We start from the raw sequence: 25,402 nt of genomic DNA, 5'->3' as shown, positions 1-25,402 counted from the left end.
AAGCACGCCGACGAATGAGTGCTGAAGCGCGCCGACAACAGCGCGCCAACAGAAGCGCGCTGTAACCCTAAACCTAAACCTAAACCTTACCTTAACTTAAATCGCGCTTTTGTCGGCGCGCTGTTGTTGTTCGTGCATTTGTCGGGTCATGATTTAGCAGAGCACCCGTCTCTCAGTGAGCATGAAACCACTATATGGATCCACCCTATGGTCACCTTCCAGGTCACCTTAACAACCCAGGAGGGTCCAGGGTCTAACAAACAGATAGCCAAACTAACAGAATTGAGAGCTTTGTCCTCTTCCTTGAGTGTAATAAAAACCAAACAAAGTTTCTAGATAGTATCACGAAAGTTCTGCGGGTAACTCACTTGAATTTTGCCTGTCAAAATCCAATTCCAAGTGAATCTTGAGAGATTTTGTTTACCAGATAGCATGAATAGCTCTTGCCACAGCCTTAGTGCTGTTCTTGCTGTCCTCAGTGCCACAACATAGGCTGTAAAATGGGCCTATGGCGCAGTGGTTAGAGTGCAGCACTGCAGCCACTTCAGCTGACTGCTAGCTGCAGTTCAGCGGTTCAAATCTCATCGGCTCAGGGTTGACTCAGCCTTCCATCCTTCCGAGGTGGGTAAAATGAGGACCCAGACTGTGGGGGCAATATGCTGACTCTGTAAACCGCTTAGAGAGGGCTGAAAGCCCTATGAAGCGGTATATAAGTCTAACTGCTATTGCTATTGCTACGTTTATCAGTTGTAACAATGTAGTTAGAATATAGAGTCTGATGGGCACAATAAGAGTGGTGCATCTTTTGGTGCCTATTGGGTGTTATATGGCAGTGATGGTGAACCTTTTCGGCACTGAGTGCCGAAAAGTGAGCATGTGCATGCTTTGCGCTTGTTTGGGACGTGATCCGGAAGAGGAGATGCCCAGGGGGAATGCGCGTGCTGGAAAATGCACTTCCAGTTTTCAGCAGGCACATGCACATCGGCCAGCTAGATTTCCAGTTACTGGTGCATGCGCACACAATGATCAGCTGGCCGACACGCATGCACACGCTGGAAAACAGCTCTTCCAGTTCCTGGCGCTGCCACATGCACGAAGGCCAGCTGATCATCACATGTGCATGCGCACCAGAAACCCAGAATAAGAATGGACGACACTGCACGTGCCAGGCAACATGGCTCTGCATGCCACTTTGGGCACGTGTGCCATCATGGCTATATGGGGATCCTATGTGTAGAGGTAGGCCTGCAGACGTCTTCTGCATTATCATGGTACAGATCACAGAAGCCTACAAGAAATATACTTCATTACTTGTTATTACTATTTAGCCATTTTAGAGAAGGTAGCTTGGTTTACTTGTACCAAATTTATAACCAAAATATATCAGAATGAATCTATTGGTTTTTAAGCTGATGCAGTTTTCTGTTGTTCATACTGTTAAACCGTATCTTCTAAAAAGCTTGTTTGTAATGCTTCCTATATGTTACATAATTTATGATAGAGGAGGTTGAAGATGCCTTTGAATGTTTTGAGGGTACCAAGAAAGGTTACTTGGATAATTTCCATTCTTTCTACTCAATTCAGAAGGAGTCTGCAAAGAGCAGCTTGTATCCTTGCTGTGGGATGCAAGATGAATCTCTGCATTTTTTATCCCAGAAATGCTAAATAAAGTGTGCAATTTATTCACATGGACTTTCATGCAGTAACATCCAAAGATTCTAGAAAGGGAAAGGCAGAGGAAGAATGGGAGGGAACGTAAGAGTAGGAAAGAGGGGAGGAATGGGAAGAAGAGGGGAAGGGTAAAGGGGAGGAAGGGGAAGGAGAGAAGGGAAAGGAGAGGAGGAAGGAAGGAGAGAAGAAAGGGGGTAGGAAGGAGGGAGGGAAAGAGGGAGGGAAGCAAGGAGGGAAGGAAGGAGAGAAGAAAGGAAGGAAGGAGGGAATGTAGGAGAGAAGGAAGGGGGGAAGGAAGGAGGAAAGGAAGGGGGAAAGGAAGGAGAGAAGGAGGGAAGGAAGGAGGGAAGGAGAGAAGAAAGGAGGGAGGGAAGGGGGAAGGAGGGAAGGAAGGAGGGAAGGAAGGAGAGAAGGAAGGAGAGTAGGAGAGAAGAAATGAGGGAAGGAAAGAGGGAGGGAGGGAAGAAGAAGTAGGACCGTTGTAAGATAAGATGGATCTATGGGATGGTAAGAAAGCAATTTTCAAGTATATTGTCAACTGTAGGGAAAAAATTGTTATAAATACATATTATTAATAACACTTATGAGATCATATAATTGTGAATGTATATATGAAATTGATAAAATAAAAAATTGGAAAAAAAAACCATCCAAAGATTCTGTAATAACAGCCCTCAAGACCCTCCATGTTTTGTTTATGTGGCTGAAAGAGAACAATTTATTATTTTATATTGGAGAGTGATCATATTCACTGCATTAAGTTTATTTCTGTTTACGTTGGTAATAAATTAAGTGTACTGTATGTCCTGGCCCTTGGCCCTGGTCTGATTCTGCCACACCATTTAAAGGTTAAATACTCTGCTCAAAAATAACTTGATAGTCCTGTTATAAAGGATGCCATTGCAAATCCTGACTTTAAAAAAAGATCAATGGAGTCTAAGAACTCAAGAGCTGGTTAACGGCAAAGCTTATTTGTTACTGTCTTTCTCTAGAAGTTCAAAGTGTATATGTAGCCTTCCCTTCTCCAATTTCTTTTTTGAAATAATTATGTGAGGTAGGTGGGGCCAAAAGAAGGTGACTGGTCCCAAATCTTTAATGAGTTTCCATGGTTGAGGGTGGACTTAAACCCAGAACCTAGAACTCTTTGGCCCTAATCTGTTCTTCAATGGCTAAACAACACTAGCTCTTGGCCATCTTTGAAATGCTTAAGATAGGCTTTGATTCCGGAGAAAACACTAGTATATTCATTATATCATGAAAGGACTTATTAATCAATTAATTTGTGTCTATGTGCAACATCTCATGTCTTTTCTTTTTCTTTTTTATCTTTTTGCAGAACATTATAACTATGCATCTTCAAATATAAATTCAACTTTGCCTCTAAACGTGGCACATTCTTCACTGCCAACTCCATGTCACGGGCTTCAAACGTCTATTCCAGTCATTCCAAATGTCTCATCAGCTAATCATCTTTCAGGTTATGGAGGGCATGCTGACAATAGCACTGCTGGATATTATTTGCCTCCAAGTGTCAGACCTAATGGAGTGCCAGCATTAGAAAGTCCTAGAATTGAAATAACCACCTACTTAGGACTTCATCAAAACAACAACCAGTTCTTCCATGAAGCTGAGGTTGATGAATCCACCCAAAACACCAAGAGATCGCCTTCTACTGCTACTTTGAATTTACCAAATATTGAGGCTTACAGGGACCCATCTTGTCTGAGCCCAGCCAGTAGCCTGTCTTCCAGAAGTTGCAATTCAGAAGCGTCCTCCTATGAATCAAATTATTCCTATCCTTATACTTCACCCCAGACATCTCCTTGGCAATCGCCATGTGTATCACCCAAGACCAATGAAACTGAGGAGAGGTATCAGCGAAGTTTAGTTCCCTGCACACTCCTTAATTCACCCCGACATTCTCCTTCCACGTCTCCCAGAACAAGTATTACTGAAGAAAACTGGCTGAGCTCTCGCAACTCCAGACCATCCTCTCCCTGTAATAAGAGAAAATACAGTTTGAATGGCAGACAGACATCCTACTCTCCACATCACTCCCCAACCCCTTCTCCCCAGAATTCTCCAAGGGTTAGTGTGACTGATGAGACATGGTTGGGAAACACTAACCAATATACCAGTTCAGCCATTGTCGCCGCAATTAATGCCCTCACTACTGACAGCACAATAGATATGAATGATGGAATTCCTATCAAGTCTAGGAAAACTGCAGTAGATCATACTCCCTCCATGGCACTCAAGACTGAACCTAGTGGAGATGATCAGGGGACCATATCACCGATTACTGATTTATCACCAGAAGAGTTTCCTGGGTTCCAGCACATCAGGAAAGGAAGTTTCTGTGATCAGTATCTTTCAGTTCCCCAGTATCCCTATCAGTGGGCCAAATCAAAGCCTTTGTCGCCAACATCATACATGAGGTACAGTTTCTTTAGATGTAATCTTTAAAAGAAAAGTCTCTATTTTCTCTTTTGCTTTACCTCCTCCCAATAATGCCTTTGTTTTTAGTACTTCAAACACGGTAGTTATAGACAATCAGAATCATTTTTATAATGCTAACTTTTTGTTACATGGTATTTTAAGATTCATTTTCACTTTGGTTGGTAAAGGCAAATTCAAACCAGCTTCCCTAGTGTAAGGGTTCCAAATAGCATCCAAAATAGAATAAGAATCAGAGGCAAGAGGTCCCTCAAAATTTCCAGTTTATTAAAAGAGCCATGTTGGCACATCTGGGAAAACCCAAATCTGAAAGCTTCCAGGTTTTCCCACCCAGTTGAAAGTTCAAGATCCTGTCCCAACACCCACAAGTCTATCACATGGTCCAATCCTTCATTGCCACGAAGAAAGATTCCTTCCTTCCACAGCTGTCCAGGTGCAGGGACAAAAGCGACCTTGACTTTCGAAGAATGTTATTATGGCTACAGATTATCCAACTGTATATAATCACCCTTTCCCATTCTCCCACAGTAGAAAGTGTGGCAGGCCTGAAATCCAAAAGGCAAAATAGCAATAGCAATAGCAGTAGACTTATATACCGCTTCATAGGGCTTTCAGCCCTCTCTAAGCGGTTTACAGAGAGTCAGCATATTGCCCCCAACAATCTGGGTCCTCATTTTACCCACCTCGGAAGGATGGAAGGCTGAGTCAACCCTGAGCCGGTGAGATTTGAACCGCTGAACTGCTGATCTAGCAGTAGCCTGCAGTGCTGCATTTAACCACTGCGCCACCTTGGCTCTTAAAAGATAGCTTCCAGGCGTGACACCTAGATTGTTAGATATACCTTAGTTTCCTATCTGGGTAGTATTTTTAAAAAATCCATAATCAAAACAGTTACTTTTACAAAATTGAAAATAGATGGTGAATGCTTGATTACATGGGGAATATACCACACAATGAAAAATAGAATTGCAGTAACACTACAGGCTTACTTTTAGCTTTTTTTGTGATATTTTTTTTATTTACTATTATAGCAGAAAAAATGCAAATATTTCATTTCTGTTTTAATTGTTACTGATTTGTATGGCTTTTGTTTGTATTTGTCTTTTTATAGTATGTTGGACTGGTTTATAGAGGTGGGTGATTTTGTTTCAAAAACATCCTTGTCAGTCCTTAGTTAAAAATTCTTAGCCCCAGGTATACACATGTGAGGTTATTCATTTATTTAACATATGCAACCCATCTTACCTAGAGATGATTCTAGACAGTTCCACCACAAATCCGCGAAGCCCTTATCCACGGAGACATAAGCGCGAAGACTAATTCGCGCCGTTCGAAGCGCTAAGGAAAAACGCGACCCTACCGCGATGACATAATCGCGGAGGGCAAATCCGCGCATTCCCAAGCACTCAGTACCCTAAACCTAACCCTAAACCTAACCCTAAACCTAACCCTAAACCTAACCCTAAAACAAACCCTAAAACAAACCCCTAAACCTAATCCTAACCCTTACCTTAATTGAAATCGGCTTTCTGCTGTGGCGCCGTTTTAAAGCGCCCTTCTGTTGCCGCGCTGTTGTCGCGGCGGTGATGACGTCGCGGCTTTAGCGACGCGCTTATGTCTCCGCGGATAAGGGTTTCGCGGTTTTGTCGTGCCACGATTCTAGACATCTTATAGGTAATAAACACCAATATAAACCACTGAAATAATAAGTTGTAGTATTAAACTTGATTTAAAATTGACAGAAATGGAGAGGAAGGGAACAAGATGCTCCCAAGAAAGAGATCTATTTAATTTATTTACTGTCTCCACCATGACATGCACCTGTTAGGGCCCCTGGGTGCAGATCTTACCTCGGGGAGGGGAAGAGGCATGATGCTCCAGTGGGAGCCACGGCAGACAAAAATAAACTATTCTCCTGGATCTTGCCAGCCAGAATTTCTTGACCAATGGGGTCTACAACATGCCCCTTTGCTGGCACAGGTGAAGCGAGTTAATCCCATTGAGGTGAGACAGTCCCTCAGATAACCTTAACCCATGCCATGAAGGGCTTTAAAGGTACAAACCAATACCTTGAATTTGACTCGAAAGCAAACTTGCAACCAGCGCAGCTCATGATACAGTGGTGTAACATGGACCTCAGGAACTATCTGCACAGCTGCATTCTGCACGAGCTGTAACTTCCGAATACTCTTTAAAGATAGCTCCATGTAGACCGTGTTGCAATAGTCCAAGAATGAGATGACCATGGCTTGATCGATTGAGTGCAGGGAAAGGGCACAACTGATGCATAATACGAAATTGCACAAAGGCTCTCCTAGCCATGACTGCCCTCTGCCCTTAGAGCAAGAGTCACGAGTTCAGGAGAACCCCCCCAAGTTGCACACTGGTATGTCTGGGGTAGTACAACCCCCAACCATAACTAAAGATGTTAATGTCTCAGATCCCAAAGCTCCATGTATCTAAAGCCACTGGGCCTTACCAGGGTTCAGCAGAAGTCCGTTATCCCCTATCCAGATCCATACAGCCTCCAAGCATTGCGAGAGGGCAGGGCTGGCACTGCTTGGGTCATTGGTGATTCTTTCAAAATGATTTTATTTTATTTGTTTATTTCCTAGTATGGGTTTTAAACATGGTCATTAAAATAAGATAGTTTTGGCCTGCAGTCCTTCATTGAGTTGTCTACAGGGTGTGGTCAAAAGAATCAAGAAGATTATGATGGTACAGTTGAAGCTTGATCTTCCTTTTTATGTACATTGCCACTACCTGGACAATTTTTCTTTTTAACCATACCTGTTGGGCATTTTTGCCCCACATTCAAATAATGCTTAGCATAAAAGTACGGTAGGAAGAAATGAAAAGGGAAGGGATGAAAGAGCAAACGAGGCAGCAAGTTTTAAATATGAAAATAGTTCAAGGAGGGGAGGATCTGGATAAAATTAGCCTTTCTGCAGAGCTCTCAGAATCCTGCTTTCCATCTCCTGCAGTGTAATGTAAGCAATAATATAATAATAGAAAGATAACATGCAAAATAAAAGAAAAAAAATAAAACATAGACCTTAACATTATATTGCTCTGTATGTTGTTAGACTGTCTTGTCTTGGTGTTCTGTTTGTGTATATAATGGCCAACTCCCCAAAGTCATATTAAAATAACAATATGCATACACACAGCTGTAACTTCTACTCCATGAAGCTCATGTCTGATGTCTACTATTTCAGACATTGTTTTGCAATTTTGCAAGCAAGAAGGTTAGCAGCATTTTGAACATTTTTGCATGTGATAATATGGGCCACTGGTCCTTTGTTGTATGCAAAGTTATCATGCTGTTCTATATTTTTGAAGATTAGTCAAGAGTCCAAATAGAGCAGTTACATGTTGTAAATTCTCTTGTATACCTGAGAGAAAAGAGTGGCAGAAATGTCTGAAAGTAAACAAAATTAATTGGGGCTTTGAGATAGCCCAATTTTTCTGATACCCCCAGTGGTGAGACAGTTGCTTTCAATGCCCTAAAATGGTTTGGTTCAAAGGAAGGACTGTTGAAATACCCCTGTCTTTTCTCCAGTGGCACTCAAAACATTGATGCTGGAGATTTGATTTTCTATAGAAAAACTGTACAAGAGGAAAGATTAAGAAAACTTTCATTCTCTGTGACTCTGGCCTTTAGTATGAAGCTGTAACTTTTCAGCAATTGTCTTGCATAAATATGAATGGGTTACTGTGTGCTCAATTACCTTTATGTAGGACTGCCATATTCATCCACCCCTCTATTTGCTCTAATGATGTTATGTCCCCTCTTTCATCCATCAAACTAAGGTTCCTATAATCAAATTATAATTTGATTAAATATGTATGTATATAGGTATGTACATATGTATGTATTGCTGTTGGGTGTCCAGTGGGTAAAGGTCAAAAAAGTAAAAATGGTTGGTGCAATTAAAGCCTTTGCAAACACATCCCTTTAATGTGTGTTCCGTACATGTAAAAAAGAGCTGGGGCTTTGATCGTGTTGATACCTCCATGATCTTAATGTTTCTGGACACTCCTCCAGAGGCCGTTATGCGGCAGAGCTGAGACATCATGATACCATGTAACGTGGGTGATACTAAGGTTTCCATGAGGTATAGAGTTTTATATTTTTGGAAGGGCTGGTTCCTTTTTTCAGGTGCACAAATCCTGTTGAAGGTTCATATATTTCTGTTCTTTGCTTTTATCTGAAAAAGAGCAGGAGATCACACATCTGTGATTTGGTGAATAGTTACTAATTTATAGAGGTGTGATTACTAGATTTTAAGGCCTCAGAATGGGAATGCATCCAACCCATGTTTAATGTAACAGACAATGCAATCTATTTTTGTCCAATCCTTTTGAAATATATGTGAGTCTGTCCACAACTGGCATGTGATCTATTTAAGGTAGGTGTAAACATTCAGAACATAGCATTTCAAATAAGTCAACAATATCGGATATATAAATAAAAATTTCTCATAGTACCTGCCCATTCCCGTGCCTTATTCTTCTAGGACTTCCTAGGTGTAGAGTATATGGGCAATAATATATAATATGTGTATCAAGATGATGGTATCTGTAGTGCCAAAATGTGAGGAAATGGGTATCTCTAAAATTTGTTTAGTTTATAAAGCTTAAAATTGGGTTTAAAGGAAGAGTTTTAAGCCACTTCCCCAAAATTTACATTACTTGAAAAAAAGGAGGACTGCATATGTATTTTAAACATCAGGAAAATCCTATGATGATTGAACACACAAATCTTTTATCATTTACTAATTTACAGAAAAACGTTTTTCTTTTGTTGTTTTAAATACCACGTGGAATTAAAATGAAAACAGAAATACCCAGAGTGATAATGACAATAACTGCATTCCAGTATTATGCATATAATATTTTTCCACTGGTTTTCTTTTGTGTAAAAAAATGTGTTTCCTGATATATTTTTTTATATGTTTCCATGTGCTCTCATTAACTTATGCTTCAGAACATCTGGAAGCTACTGTAAAAGTTTGATTTTACCAATCTGATGCCCTGGACCTAGTTTCCTGTAACCCGTGAATGCCTTTCATTTTATGTATGTAAAAAAGCTGAACTGAGATGTCAGCACAGTCATAAGATGCACGCTTGAAATTTAGTATTTTAAATATCCTAGCAAAAGGTAGCCATTTATCATAGTATATTTGGAATCACTCCCTGCTCCTGGATTATTTTAAGTGTCTGTTCTGTTTCAAAGTCAAGGTTGAGTTCCAACAAATAATACAGATTCCGATATCCACCCTGTCATGTGGTTTATTTGCCAAAACTATTATATTACCTCCTTTGTCTTTTCCAGAAAAAAAACCCCTTAAAAAGCCTATTGGAAAATTCCTAAATTAATAGGGTTTTTTTAAACATAGATCCTGTGGTGATATGAATAATTAGTTTAGCCAATATTTTTTGACAACAGCTATCTATATTCGAAGACAGTTCGCTGTTGAATTATAGATTATTACAAATGCCTCATTCCCAATCACTTAGTGAAATTAGTGCTACTTGCACTTTATTCATGGATAAGTGACATACAGGCATTTATTCCTTATATAATGGGAAAACAGTTTTATGGGAGCCAAAAGTCAGAAACTCGGCCAACTAACTCATTTTATTTATTATGAAAGGTTATTCCTTTGCATAACATATGTTAGTCAGGTAACATGCTACTAGATTTCTGCTGATTACTTTTAATTCCTTAAGTAATCTACTGAGTGCATCTATAATTAGTTTTACAAGAGAAAGTTTTTTTAAAAAAATTAGACAAACTTCAGGGTTGCAGTGTTTCAAGCAAGTTTACAATGTTAGTTACAACATAATGTTTTCAGAGATGTTAACTGAGCACAATTATGATTTTTAAAAAATATAAGTTTCATGGTCACTCTATAATCCATTAGTTATATGAAAGTGGCTTCAATATTATGACCCGGAAAGACTACTAACTGTAATCAGTCAGCACAATTTGAAAAACCTAGAGAAGGAACTGCCACCTAATTCTTCAGAGCCATAATAATCCGTAGATTCTTATTGCACATTTGGCATTTATATTCTGGTTCTGGATAAATCCCAAACATCTGGGTGCTGTTTTTGCACAAAGACCCACAGTTAAAGCCTTGTGTGTAGATGTATTTTCTGTGCATTTAATGTTCTGCTCTGTTTGCAATCAGGTAGCCTTTTATCTGGTATGCCAAGTTTTAGCATGTAGAAAATGTTTACAGCAGAACCAGGAGTTCATAAGGGAAGTATTGATACAAGCAGATTAATAGCCATGTGAATCATGCTGCTTCCAGCAAAATGGAATAACTTATCTAAACTTCTCCATCTATGATGGAAAATACTCTTGAGGCAAATGATTACAGTTTAGTGAAGCAAAAGAGAAGCCGAAATATTTCAATAAGCTGTTCTTAGCTTTTGTTTAAGTGCCTTTGACACAGGATTGTTCAATGTAAGAGAAAGTAGTACGAGAGTCTTATATGCCACAGAATTCTTAGTACAAACTTTATAATACAGAATGCTAAGCAAAATCTTACTTATGAGTAAGTTCTTAGAATTGCATGCTCTTTCTTCTCTTTTTATATTGATTCAGCAGAAGATTGAAAATGAAAACACCTTGCCTTGCCTATAATTTTCAATCTTCTATTGAATCAAAAGGCAGAGCATGATTTACAGGAAAGGCGAACATCAACTTCAGGATGATAATGTTAATGAATCTCAAGTTCAACTAACAGAAAAAAGCAAAGAAGACCACCATTATATTAAAAAAAAACTGGATCTGGAAATTTATTTTGAATGCCAGAGCTGGTGCGCTGGTCTTTGATCTGGAAGATGGGTACATGTAAGGAAGGGCAGAGTTCTAGATTCAAAGGAATGAAATGTGACTTGGGGTGCACATAGCTGTGATGTGGCACCTGCCAGAAGCAATTTAAAGTAGATGCAATTATACTGGACTTACATGTGATGCACAAACTTAGGAAAGATGCATTTGGTTAAAAATGTTCACAGCAGGTGCTACATGCATGCCCAAATTACATTTTATCTTTCTAATTCAGATTTTTCCATCAACACACACACACACACACATACATACCAACCAGTGATGTGCAGTCAGAGGAGGCAGGCCTCACCACTGTCATCATGAAAAGAAAAAAAAATGTAAAAGGAAAAAGGCTGAGATAGCTGCTGCCAGAGTCACTGTGGATGACTCTGCTTAGTGCTTAACTGTTTAAAAAAGCCTCTGAAAAAGTGCCCTCTACAGGAGGAGGTGGGAGAACCATGTGCCTCATTTACTCTATCTTTATGATCACTTGAGCAGAGTTAAGTAAGGGTTAAAAGCCGAAAAATTCCTTATGTAGATGAGGCACTTGGTTCTCTTGCCTCCTCCTGTAGAGAGTGTTTTTTTAGAGGCTTTTTTAAACAGTTAAGCAGAGTCATCCATTGGGGACTCTGGCAGCAGCTAACCCAGCCTGACCTCAGCAACTCTTGCCTTTTTCCTTTTACATTTTTACATTTTCATCATGGCAGACAAGAGCAGAGTTGAAATCCTCTGTGAAACAGCTGGAAAAGGTATGTGGGTCGGAGAGAGGGGGAGGAATTCTAAATTAATGTAATTTGTAAGTAATTGTATTATTGTAAGTAATTTGTGGGTGTTTGTGTGTTTTACCCACCTCTGCTGGTGCGTGGGCTGGCACTTTTTTATGTTGGACATAGCGGCAGGGCTTTTGGACATAGCAGCAGGGCTTTTGGACATAGCGGGACGCCTCTATGTCGGATACAGTGGCAGGGTGTTCGGACGCCCCGGCACTGTGTCTGCCATAGAGGTGGGACACCTCTATGTCGGACATAGCGGCAGGGCGGCTTTTGCCTCTAGCGCCAGGGCGGCTTTTGTGCAGAAGCCACCCTGCCACTCTAGCACTAGAGGCAAAAGCTGCTATGTCCGACATAGAGGCGTCCCGCCTCTATGGCGGGCACAGCGCCGGGGCATCCGAACCCCCTGCTGCTGTGTCCGACATAGGGCGGCTTTTGCCTGCTTGCCTCACCAGCCATAAAGCTCACCGCACGTCACTGATACATTCATGTAAAAAGAGTTTGGAAGCAAACCTAATGAATGATTGAAGATAGGAAAAAGAAGAAAAAAGTTTAACTAAAATGTAAATCAACAGTACTCTCATACATCTTCATATCTTTGTTCTTATCTTTGTTCTTAATCACCATCTTTGCTCCACTACATCCATAACCATTTCAGGAAGTTACTCTTTTTGCCTTCATCTCTCTTTGAAGATCTTATCAGCTGCCTCCTACCACCACATTTTCAAGTTTCTCCTTTCTCACTCTTATTTTGTATATCAATTCTCTATTACCAAATCATCACAACATCCTCTTTTTGCTGGTCACTTGTCTGTGTATTCGGTCCACCTATTTTCAGCAGCCATTCATTCTGGACCCCTTTGCTTCGTGTTTCACTGCAGACACTCCTGAAGTAATGCTGCATTCAATTTACTTTTATCTTTTTTCCTGACATAGCCGGTTCTTGCTTCCATATAATGAAGTTGCTCGAAACTATCCTTCTTTCCCTTGTATAATTTAGATGATGGTGGAATTTTGTCACTGTTACTGTTAAATAACTGGAACTTTAAATCTGGGACTTGGCTGTCTTTTGCAAACAATCCAGAGATCTACCAATAAATATAAATCTTTCTTTTGCTCACTCCTTGTTTAGAGCCACTAGTAGAAGCATTCATACTAAGTCACACTGAATCATGTTCTTATCAACCAACCATGGATTATAATTGGGTCTGAAATTGAGTCTGTTGAAAAGGCTGGGGTTTGTTTTTACAAATTGGTTGGTTCTTAACTTATAGTACATATGATTATGGAATATATCTCTCAGATTTTTCTCTTGAAGAATTTGATGTGCAGTATATAAGCGTTGATATTATTTTCATTATTGTATTTGTCATTAAAGTATATTTCTTTTATCATTAAAAATCTTGGTGCTTTTTAAACTTCCAGGAAACTGTATAACTCATGAATTTCTTCACAGAATTAATTTGTAATTGAGATCCATAGGATTTATTTCCATAAGAATAGGTATAAATGCAGTTGTAGTAATAACCAGTAATTTACAGTATTTTCTATGGAATTATTAAGAAACCTGATTTTTTCTGGGGACCTATAAATCTATTGATGCATAAGCTCAGCTTTATATTCCTTTTTCAATGCAAGGGATGGATTACAGTAGAGGAAAGAATAAACTGAAATGTCAGTGAGAAGATGCAAGCTATATTTTTCTTATCCACTGAAGAAATGAGGAGATACCTCTCCCCATATTGTTGAGAACAAGGTAAATTTATTCCAGAATCCAAAATTAGTCCTTCCGCAGTCACACAATGTATGTTAATTTAAAAACAGATACTGACACATTCAGTGGTACTTATTAACAAGACCAGGGTAGAAACCAGTAAAATACACTTATATGAATCTTCATATTAAATTGATATTTAGTTCACATAGATGGTAGGGTTGTGACCATCTAGGCATTTTACATTGTTTTTTTGAGTGGAGTGGTTTAGTAGTGTTTTAAATTTTGATTGGAGACCAGCTTATTTTACCTCTCAGGTTTTATTAGTTATCTATAAGAAATAAATCTTGCCAACACTTCTGTGAATATTGCTTCTCTTTCTGCATAGTATTGTGAAATCAACTATTCAAACCTTTTTGTTTAACATGACAAGATGAACTGACTGGCATGTTTTTACAAAAATGTCTTACATGTTGCTGTTCAGGATATGTGTTTTCATAAGTCAGTTGCATCATCTACAACAAATACAGTACCATTGCACAGTACCAAATGTAATTTCTTTCAGAATGTGTTCACTCTTCATGGTTGCAATACATTGACCATATGCCTATTCTCTCGATACTTTAAACACATGGATTGGGGACAGGGGTGGGTTTCTCGCCCCGTTCCAACCGGTTCGGTTGGAACGAGGCCGGCGGCGTTCTCGCGCACGTGTGCGGCGTCCTCGCGCACGTGTGCGGCATGCGTGTGCACGCGCGTGGCGCACGCATGCGTACTAGCGTCTGTGCGATGCTCCAGCTGCTCCTGGAGGATCGCGCAGGCGCTGTATGCGTCCTGCGCATGCGTGGAAGCGCAGAATTCATCAAAACCGGGTAAGGAGCGGGCGCGGGGGGGGCCTTCGCCGTTCCCGGAAGTTACTTACTTCCGGGTTCGGCGGCCAACCGGATCGCAGGGACCGCCGCGAACCGGTTGAAACCCACCCCTGATTGGGGAGGACATTTAACAGCTCTCAGAGTTGTTTTACTCAAACGTTCTTCTACCACATTTTCATTAGATGATAAACAGTCAGCAGAATGCCCTGATCCCACTGGGTAAAATGTGCACCTTGTCTGCCAGAAGGTTCAACAATGAGAACTACTTTCTTATGCCAGCTGAAATTATTTTATTGTTTGACATGGCATACAAGCAACTGCTTGTGGCTCCCCCCCTCCCCCATTTTGCTATCTCATCAGTTTATTCTACTATCATTATATTATTGGCATTTTTTGGCTATTGTGGTAGTGGCTATCTTTGTTCTGTTTTATTTGGACTTCTTCACACCTGTTTACCTTGTTCCTTCTTTTCTCCTGACAGAACACTTGTAATATCATAAATAGTTGGATGATAATCGACACAACTTGAAATGTATCTTGCAGCTTTTTCTTAATAAACAGCATCTGAATCGACCTAGCTGAATTAAATAAAAATCTTCCAAGGCTCCTGAACAACTAGAAAACCCACATTTTCCTTAGCAAAAGTCAGCAGGACACTGCAGGCGATCCCATTTCAGGATGCTACATCAGTGTCAATCACATTTGCTTCATGCAAATACTATGTTTTAGACGTACTCTTAAAATACCTTATTGGACTGAGGTGGGCTTCATCTCCAAAGGAAAAAGAATGTCTTCTTTCATGAGCACACAGCCTTCAAACCCAAAAGCTGCACAGCCATAATACTTAGAGGTTAGGAGAAAGTCATTTAGGGTCAACTGATAGGCCTCTAAAACATTTGTAGGAAATTAGTGAAGCTGTCTGACTCCCAAATGTTTGACAGTACCAATGATAAAGTGACATTATGTCTTGTCCTAAATTATAGGGCTGAAACTAGGAAAACTTCATATAAACCAAAGTGAATATTTGTGGAGAAGAACTGAATTCTATTCACTTCTCATATTCAGATCTAATCTCCAGTTCTTGGACTCACTCTAGTCATTTCATTCTAACTGAATGTCTTCTGCATTAGTCTCCAGATGATGCATTTCAGCCGCCTTATGAAAACAAAGATGGGCAATTCTGAAGTCTGCCCTTCCCTGAAGGATACCTGTTGAAACCAATGAAGTTTAACTTAGTCATGTTGGGCCCAATTAATTCCAGTGGAATTACTCCAGATATGATTACCAATTTAGTGTTGTTATTCATCCATGCTTGCATTAGAATTTTAATTAAATGTGAACTGTGTGGCTGTTTTCTACAAAATCAGCAACTCTCCTTTTAATCAAGGTCTCTGGTACTATTCTGAGATCTAAACAGAGATAATGATGTTTGTATATATATGTGTGTGTGTAGGCATAAACTCACATGTATACACAGATTTGTAAGGTTCATTCTTTTCTCTCTCTTAAAATTTAAAGCACTTGCACCATTATTCTGATAGATAGATTAGTGCTTTTAAAGGAAGAAGTACCACCCATGTTTCACACACACACACACACCACACACACTGTTTCCCTGAAAATAAGACCTCCCGGATAATAAGCCCAATGGGGCTTTTGAGCGCATGCGCTAAAATAAGCCCTCCCCTGAAAATAAGCCCTCCCTTAAAATATTGCAATGCAGCAGCAGCCATGAGGTGACCATGCTCACCGCCTCCTGCACCTCAAAAATAATAAGACCTTCCCGAAAATAAGGCCAATTGCTTATTTCGGAGGTGAAAGGAAAATAAGACCCCGTCTTATTTTCTGAAAATACGGTGTGTGTGTATGTGTGTGTGTATTTTCATTCCTCCAAGGGGTGGAGGTGGGGGGATGAAAAACCCATCTTATATATGAACTGGCTAAAGAATAGAAACATCTGTTTCATAATATACAGTGATCATCACCAGGAAATATACAGCTGCTTTATATTATATAAATTATTCTGTAGTCAAGTGGGATCTCTCCAGATAATTATCCAGGAATGTTTCAAATGTCGGCATATGTAACAAACCATTGCATGAAGTGGGATGAATCTTTGTAATTTTCCAGTTATGCTTAATAACGAAGCCTACCTTAGTCACCTATATGCAGGCTACTAAATACTACATTCTCATGGGCCATGGGAGGAATGCAGTTGTGAATTTCATTGAAAAAGGAAATACTGCGAAAAAGATTTTGCTACAGACAAACAGACACCATAGCAATCAGGAGTTTGAAGAACAGGAAGGCTTGTATGCACCTTTGACATATAAAACCTGAAAAAGCAGGATGGGGGATCTTATTATTGCAAGAAATGCCAATTCTGATAGGAGATTGCTTTTTTCTTCATTTCTTTTTAGATTATAAGTCATAGTATTTCTGTGATGAGACACCAAACTTTCGTAGTTGTGGCTTCTTGGTTATGGGATATATTTTCCACTCCATAGGTTTGATACTGGTTAGCTTAAACATGGCTACCTATGCAGATTTTGAACAAAATTGAAAATATTTTAACTATGGTACCTGATCTCCCCATGTTGAATAAGGAGATGCTCAAATGACTGCAAATCCATCTTCCTCCAATCTTGACATAGCATGGTCCTTGCTGGCAGGTAGACATATGTTTACACTTGAATAAATGCACATAGAAACATCATTCAGATCTTGATCAATGACACAAAATTTGTAACAGTATAAGTAAGAATGACCTGTGCTTAGAACAGCCACTGAAAAATCCAACTAACATTCTATGGTGTTTTATTGTGTACATTCACTTATAGCCATATATTAAGAGGAGATCTTATGTGCAAGTTTTCTAGTCTTGCACTACTGTATCATATCTTGAAAACCATTTAAAACTAAAATGGAGAATCTTTGGCCCTTTAGAACTTGTTGAATTATAGCTACCAACATTCTCCATCATTGACATGTTGGTTGTTTGGTTAAAACCACTGGGAGTTCTAGGTCAGCTATAACTGGAAAACTGAAGACCCATTCACCCACATTCAAATGAGTAGATTATCATTAACCGAAGTCAGTTGGCATTTAGTTTCCCTAAGGAAGAAAACACAAATTTGTTCTGGCAAATTTAAATTTAAATTGACTTACAATTTAATTTAAACCATTTGATGTTATCATTCTCATTGGATTTAAAATTTCTCCTTTATATTACATAAAATATAATAATTGGGCAACCATCCAGGAGCCATATTCAACCTTTGTGTCTTCTGTCTGACCCTCAGCCTGCAAGTTTTATATTCTTGCCTGGTAATAAATAAAATGATAGTGTTAACGGAAAGAGACCTTTTTGTTGGGTCAATTTGTGGGGCTGATTGGGATTTTCAGAAATTGTTAGCAGAAGAATTTTTATTGCTGACAAGTTTGTTCAAAAGGTGAAGCTTATTGAATACAAATTGAAGGAACTGACGTACTGATATTCCCAAAAGGCTATTTCTGCACAAAATAGATTTGGGGGGGGGGGGTATTTTTCCACATCTTACAATCATCCTTTATCTATTATGATTAATGGGTTGATGTCTTAATGTATTGTATTTTTAATTCTTTTTAAGCCAAGCTTAAAATGTTTTCCATTTTGTTTAAGCATCTGATAGCATTTGGCCTATCTAATCTGTGTCATCCATAAATCTTCATGAAATAACCATTACCTTTTAAATTACTTATGTCATACCATTATCTCCATTGATGAAATTTTAAATGTAAGATGGTGACGGATAATCTGCTAAAAGTGGCCTCTAAAGTAATAGTGCCAGATTCTTGTGGTTTATGATAGCAGAACGGTGGTTAATATTTAATTCCTACTGTTCTCTATTATAGCCCATCTCTGCCTGCCTTGGATTGGCAGTTGCCATCTCACTCAGGACCTTATGAACTTCGGATTGAAGTGCAGCCGAAGTCCCATCACCGAGCCCATTATGAGACGGAAGGCAGTCGAGGAGCTGTCAAGGCGTCTGCTGGGGGACATCCAGTGGTGCAGGTAATAGCATTATTCTTGGCAACGTGTGTATTTCTTTTAAAACCAACGTCCTTAATAAGGCAAATAAAATGACCTTATATTGAATGTAAGTATGTACTCTGTTTTGGTGGATGGAAAAAGGCTTATTTGTTCGACCAAGGGCTGCAAAGGCCTGAATGTGCTTGATGGACATTTCATACTTTATGATAGAAATGGTGGTTGCTTCTGGAACTCTTAGTATTATATAGTATTATATGAAAGGTCTCAGTATATGACAACAGAGGTCAGTTCCTACCAGTTCAGCCCAGTTCGGCTGAGTAGGTAGTAACTTGGCTGGCCACGCCCCCAAACTGGTTCTATTGGCGGTGCCGTAAGCGCCACTATCTTGTTTTTTACTTCTGCACATGCACAGAAGCAATTTTTTTCACTACTGCGCATGCACGCATAACGCATCAAGCACGCACGCACATGAAGCGCATCCCTGAGCGAACTGGCAGTAACAGAAGCCGGAACCCACCCCTGATGACCAACTTCTATGGGGCCAGTTCAATGCAGAATCTGTTGTTTCCTTGTTGTTGTATGTTGAACTAGCTTGGTTCCTAAAGTTAATGAACGGTATTGTTATGGAGGAGGTGCAGTTTTCATCTGAGGCTTGGGGTTCCAAGAAAGTAGCCAAGGGACTCATCACACCTTATAATTCAATGCAAGTAAACTAGCCTATAAGTCTACCCCTTTTCATTATGATAATATGCAAAAACATTCCCAGCAAAAACACTGTGGTGTTTGCATATTGGAGGTTTAAGAAATCCAGATCCAGATATGTATCCCTAACTGATTATTATCTGGTTGTATATCTGATATTAGAGTTCCACTGTAATGAGCTATTACTTCAAATCAACCCATCTGCTGGCTTTAATCCAAAATTTAATGGCCCAAAAAAGCAAGCATAAAATGTATTGACTTATCAATGTTAATTTTATTTACCCACGGCTTCATATGTTTCTTTATTATCATAACTAATAACCCAAGATGAACTATAAAGTAATGTGTCAGGCTAGAAACCAGCAGAGTGTGTGTTCTAGTTTTATCTTAGACATGAAAGATTAGCTGGGTGACTTTGGGCCCTCTCAACCCAGCTTTCCTTACAGAGTGGTTGTTGCGGGAAAAAGGAAGGGGGATAAAAGAGTATTAGTATATTCACAGCCTAATTTAAAAACAATAATAAAGGTGGTGTGTGTGTGTGTATGGGGGGGGCAAAGTTCTTTATATTGGATTTCTTCATATTCTTAACTATAGATTCATTTCTGCCTGTTTCAAACACACACACACACCCTTCCTGCTTCTCCATTGTACACATTTGAATACATTCTTTTGCATATGTGCTATTTGCAAGTGATATCCTGATCACTTGCAACTGATAAATTTTGTACCTTCTGAAATAACGTGCATATTTAGTTACAATATTTTCAGTGTGCAGATATCTGTATCCATGCTTTGAATTGCAAAGCATAATGTTGAACATATACTTTTGAAAAGTACTCATTTCTCTGTATAAATGCATTTTGGCTTCTTGAAAGGCTTAATAGAATTGAACAAAAAAAAAAAATCTCCATCCCAATTTCTATGGTGATGTCCTCTTGTTAGAATTTCCTCCTCATAAATATCCATTGGATATTGATTTCATTATACTTTGATATAAATATAATTTATTATTTTTGCTCCCTTTGGTTTTAAATTCAGAGTTGTATTTTTGAACATTGCTATTTTTTGTGTGAGTGTTGAAAGCTCCATCATCTGAAAGCAATTGAAAATTCTAAATTCAAAGGAGACATCTAGCAAAAATTGTGCCAGTCAGTTTGATTTAGCTAATATATTAGCATGAAGTACTCTTAGCATGGTTCACTGTTACAACATCTTCTCTTTCTGTCTCAATTTTACACATGATATTTAAAGTGAAATTTATACAGTGCCCTTGTTTCTTAGGATATATTTTGCTAACTGCCTTGTGTGAGGAAATATACTGTAGATGGGAGGCGCTAATTCACAATAGCCAATTTGACATTTAAAATTTCCACTCAGTGATTGGAAAAAAACAAAATGCAGTGCCAACATTTAATTGAGTTGAATGTATCCAGGAACCAACCCCTCTCCGCAATCTCTTTCTACAGTGTGTGGAAATAAAATAAAACGTGATACATGTTGTATTTAGATAGAATTGTGGAAAAGAAAAAAGGGAAATGTCAGAAGGAAAAAAGGAAAGCAAAATCCTGATCAGTGGAATGATGCAGAACTTCCTCCTGTTTTTCATTCCGAGCGACAGATGATGTGCTTGTTTTGTGTGAAATATAACAGGATTTTGAAGGCTTCCCCTCCACACCTGCCCCTCGTACTTTTTGCCTATATCGCAGGCTTGTCCTCAACTTATGACCACAGCTGAGCCCAAAATTTAGATTGTTAAGTAAGACATTTTTAAAATGAGCTTTGTCCCATTTTAAGACCTTTCTTGCCTCAGTTGTTAAGTGAATCACTGCAGCTGATAAGTCAGTTATCCTGGTTGTTAAGTGAATCTGGCTTTGACCCATTGACTTTGCTTGCAAGAAGGTTGCAAAAGGTGATCACATGATCTTGGGACACTGCGTTTGAAATCAACACATGTCAGTTGCCAAGCATTTGAATTTTGGTCACATGATCATGAGGGTGCTGCAAAGTCAAAACTCTGAAAAACCGTCATCACGTTTTTCAGTGCCATTGTAACTTTGAACAGTCACTAAACAAACTGTTTGCAGTCAAGGGCTACCTGTAGTATCTGAACATTCACACTGTCTAGAGATGTGCCAGGCCAGGGATGTAAACAGTTGGCCCAGCTTATATATAAAATTAAGCCCCTCAAGCAGGGGTGAAATTCAGCAAGTTCTGACAGGTTCTGGAGAACCGGTAACGGACATTTTAAGTAGTTCAGAGAACCGGCAAATGCCACCTCTGTCTGGCCCCAGAGTGGGGTGGGAATGGAGATTTTGCAGTATGCTTCCCCTGCCACGCCCACAGAACCAGTAGTAAAAAAAAAATGAATTTCACCACTGCCCTCAAGGAATACAAACAGGCAGATCTTGTAGTGCATGCAACCGTGGGCATTTTCTGAAAAAAATGGGAAATCTGTAAACTATCAAAGAGCACAACCAGAAGAGGTAGTACCAAGACAGGGGCTAAGCAAAGAGCTTAGCTGAACACAACAAATACAGTGTTTTTCCTTCTGAAATATTATCAAAGTAGTCTGTAGAGTTTGAAAGAAACAATTGGACATCCCACTCACAGCAGCGGTGATGATATCAACCTCCCCACAACCGTGTTACAAGAATAAAACAATCTAATCATGACAATAGATCACGGCTGTATCATCATGGGTAAAGCCTCAGATTGAGTCTATGACCATTTCCTACATTCATTTTATGAGTGAGTATAAAAAAAGATAATAAGAAATGTACCTTAACACAGGATTGGGGAGGCGTTAAATATTACATCCACTGTTAATATCCTCTCTTGTCCCATATTACAACAGTCCCTATTAATTTACCAGAGTTAATTTCTGTATTGGTTCAATAGTTTCCAACCTAGAAATTATTCTCCTTCATCACTCCTTTTCAATATGCAGTAGTAAAATTCTGAACATGTTTTGGCTGAGCATACGTGACTAAATATCACCCTTCCAGGGGAAATAGTAGGGATGTCCAATATCCTTGCTGCCATATCAGATGGTTGTGGTACCATTATATGCACTTAAGTGGCACACTAATTCACACTTTGTTCTTCGTTCAACTAACTACTTCTTCTTTCTGAGAATCATTGTACCCCAGCAGCACTGTGATGACTATCACCTGTTTACATGGAGGCACCTTGGTACGTTGTACTTCAGAGTGAAAGTACAAGAAGTCACCTACACATTTTTTGTAGTTTCATACTCCCACACGTTTGCTCTTCACTTGTTTGAGTGTTTGGCTACCATAGCAGCCTCCAGTTATCACAAGGATTTCTAAATGCTTGAAGAGTGAGATGAGCTGACACACCTAGAAAGTGCTAAAAATGTTTGCGAAGAGTGGCTAATCAAAGGTGGTGGTTAATTGGCCTGGTGATGTAATGCTTGGCAAAGTACTCCATGCCTTGTCCTATAAAGAAGTGTTACTAAACATAATCCTCTTCAGATATTCAGTTCTTTCCTCCGTGTTATTTCAAAGGAGGAAAAAGATCCTTCTGTTCTGGGAATTCAAGATTTGGGGTTTCAAATCCTGCCCTCCCACTAACATCCTGTGCAGCCTGAGGCGACTCATTTCATTTCTCTGTTGATATGACTGTAGAAAATATTTTCATGTTCATGTACTACGAGGTTTTGTCAGCACAAGAGCACTGAGGCTTTGTACACAGGAAACAGAAGAGGAAGGAAAGGTAATCAAGGGTTAGAGCCAAAGAAAATCTCTCATTTCTTCAGTGCCTAAAGAAATTTGTTTCTCAATTTGTAGGCTCTTATTCTTAATACGGCACCTTCAACCGCATGTTCACAACACTCTCCTGTACACAGAAAGGAAGGGAGAGCAAGTATTATGGGTAGCAAAAGTACTGAAATCTCCAGATTTGTGGAGCCACAAAAGTGTTCTTCTCATGCCAATAGCTCTAGGTCTTGACTGGGGGATCTCCAAACTTGGCAACTTTAAGACTTGTAGACTTCAACTCCCAGAATTTCTCAGCCAGCTATGCTGCAGTAAGTGTGTGCCACACTTACTGCAGAGATTGGCAGCAAGTGAATTGGGTGTACTTTTGTCAATGCCTAACAGGGGGATAAGCTATGAGGAAGAAGTAGTCTTCCTCATCCATATAATTTTCTTTGAAATGGAGAGGTCAGCTTGCATTCAGATGTAGAGCAGATGGAATTGAAAGTGATAGAGATAGCCCTAACTGCAAATAGGGTAACCAAGAAGCTGGAAGGGAATGGGGAGGGGAGGGGAAGTTGCCAGAGGACATGGAAGTCAAAATTGTCAAGATAATGACTTCATTTGTGATTGATGCCCCACTCCTTTTAGGAATGCTATGCATGTGACACATGTAAAAAGGGGTTGGGCTTTGATCACATGACTGTGGACACCATCTTAATTGTTTAATAGCAATAGCAGTTAGACTTATATACTGCTTCATAGGGCTTTCAGCCCTCTCTAAGCGGTTTACAGAGTCAGCATATCGCCCCCACAGTCCGGGTCCTCATTTCACCCACCTCGGAAGGATGGAAGGCTGAGTCAACCTTGAGCCGGTGAGATTAGAACCACTGAACTGCAGATAACAGTCAGCTGAAGTGGCCTGCAGTACTGCACCCTAACCACTGCGCCACCTCGGCTCCCTCCCCCCACATACCAAATATTCCTGTCTTTAATTATGAGTATAATATGTCTATTCCACTTCTTTATGTAACATATGGAAAGAATGAATGAAATCGTCATCATCCATTCAGTTATGCCTAACCCTCTGCCACTCTCTACGCTCCTCTGTCTCGCACCACTTCTTCAGATCCGCCATGGTCATCCTGATGTCATTCTTTTAGTGTCCGGTCAGCAGATACCAGGACAGCCCCTTCTTTCTCTGCTGATCCCTCCTAGCATGATTGGCTTTTTGAGTTGGTCAGCTCTCATGGCATGACCAAAGTATGACAGCTTCTGTTTGGTGAACTTGGCTTCAAGATATATTTTCAGTGAGGTTTGATCTAGGACTTCTTTGTTTGTTATTTTTGCAGCCAGGGGATGTGTAAATAATCCCTTCCAACATCACAATTCAAAGATATCCACCCTTCTCCTATCTGCCTTTTTCAGAGTTTCGGAGCCGTAGTAGCAATTGGAAAAATTATTGCGTTAATTAATCTGCATTTGGTTGTGAGACTGATATCTTTACTATTCCAGATGTTATTTATGCCGGATACTGCAGTTCTTCCAAGTGCTATACACTTTCTGATCTCAAAGCGGTAGTCACCACTTTGGTCGATTTTTGAGCTCAGGAAGATGAATTCCTTTACTCTTTCGATGTGTCATTGTTGATCTGTACTCTGACATGTGTGTTTTCTGCAGTTGTCATTATCTTTGCTTTCCTGCTGTTAAGGTGCAGCAAATTTTCTCACCTTCACCATTGACTGTTATGAAATCATAACTTGAACGAAATCCTAACTCATAAAATGTAGAAAGGACATGAGTTGGTTTTTAGATAGAACCTGCTTTATCTTCTCTCCCCAACACCACAAAGGAGACTTTGGGAAGTGACAAAAATTCATATACAAATATATACCGATTCTGACCAATCAGTAATCTATTAAAATAATTTCTCTATTTCTTTTTATAGGTTATTTAATTTTAAATAAACTCATAAAGTAGCAACTGAGAAAACTAGCTATATAGCCTAATTGTAAAAAGATTAAAATATATGAAGATTTGTCAATGTTTGCCATTAATTATTTAAATACATGTTTGTCAAATATGTGGACTGGATAATTTTATTTGTGGGTATATAAGGAAATTATCTTGCAGTGTGTTTTGTAGGCTGGGTTATTGAATACTAAAGGGCATTAGACAAGAAGGGAATTAACTCCTGGTGAATTGAAAATATACAAGGGGAGTCACTGGATTGCACACATGCCAGCCTGACCATCATAATATACGGTATATCTTTTGCAGATCTCTAAAGTGGCCTGTGAAAGAATCAAATTTATCTTTTGCTTAAATAAACTTGGCATCAATTCATTTGTGTTCACATGTTGCCAAGCACATAACACAAGGAAAAGTGATTAGTGTATACCTCCTCATTTTTGTGCACCTAGTCAGCATAACTCAACAATGAATTCAGTGAGCTCTTTCAGCATATAAGGGAATTTGAGTGACATTCTCCGAGATCAAATTTCTTTTGCCCCAGTAGCAACATGAACTTTTTCTTTTAAAGTGTTCAGCAAATTCTAAAGAAATTTGTCACTGTCCCATTGATTGTGGCTGATAGCTTGGAGATTTGGGATATAGTGTT

General features: G+C 39.4%; 1 protein-coding gene across 1 annotated transcript in view; it reads left to right on the top strand.

The window, feature by feature from the left end:
- Nucleotides 1–25,402, top strand: part of NFATC1 (nuclear factor of activated T cells 1) — a 122,141-nt gene that overhangs the window by 5,221 nt on the left and 91,518 nt on the right. The window contains 2 exon segments of the mRNA XM_032222210.1: nucleotides 3,008–4,109; nucleotides 18,226–18,385. Of these exon segments, the coding sequence (XP_032078101.1) occupies nucleotides 3,008–4,109; nucleotides 18,226–18,385 (1,262 nt within the window).

Source organism: Thamnophis elegans, chromosome 8 (assembly GCF_009769535.1).
Source record: "Thamnophis elegans isolate rThaEle1 chromosome 8, rThaEle1.pri, whole genome shotgun sequence".
Classification (NCBI taxonomy): domain Eukaryota; kingdom Metazoa; phylum Chordata; class Lepidosauria; order Squamata; family Colubridae; genus Thamnophis; species Thamnophis elegans.
Note: the sequence above shows the minus strand (reverse complement) of the source record. Positions and strands in the feature narration are given on the sequence as shown.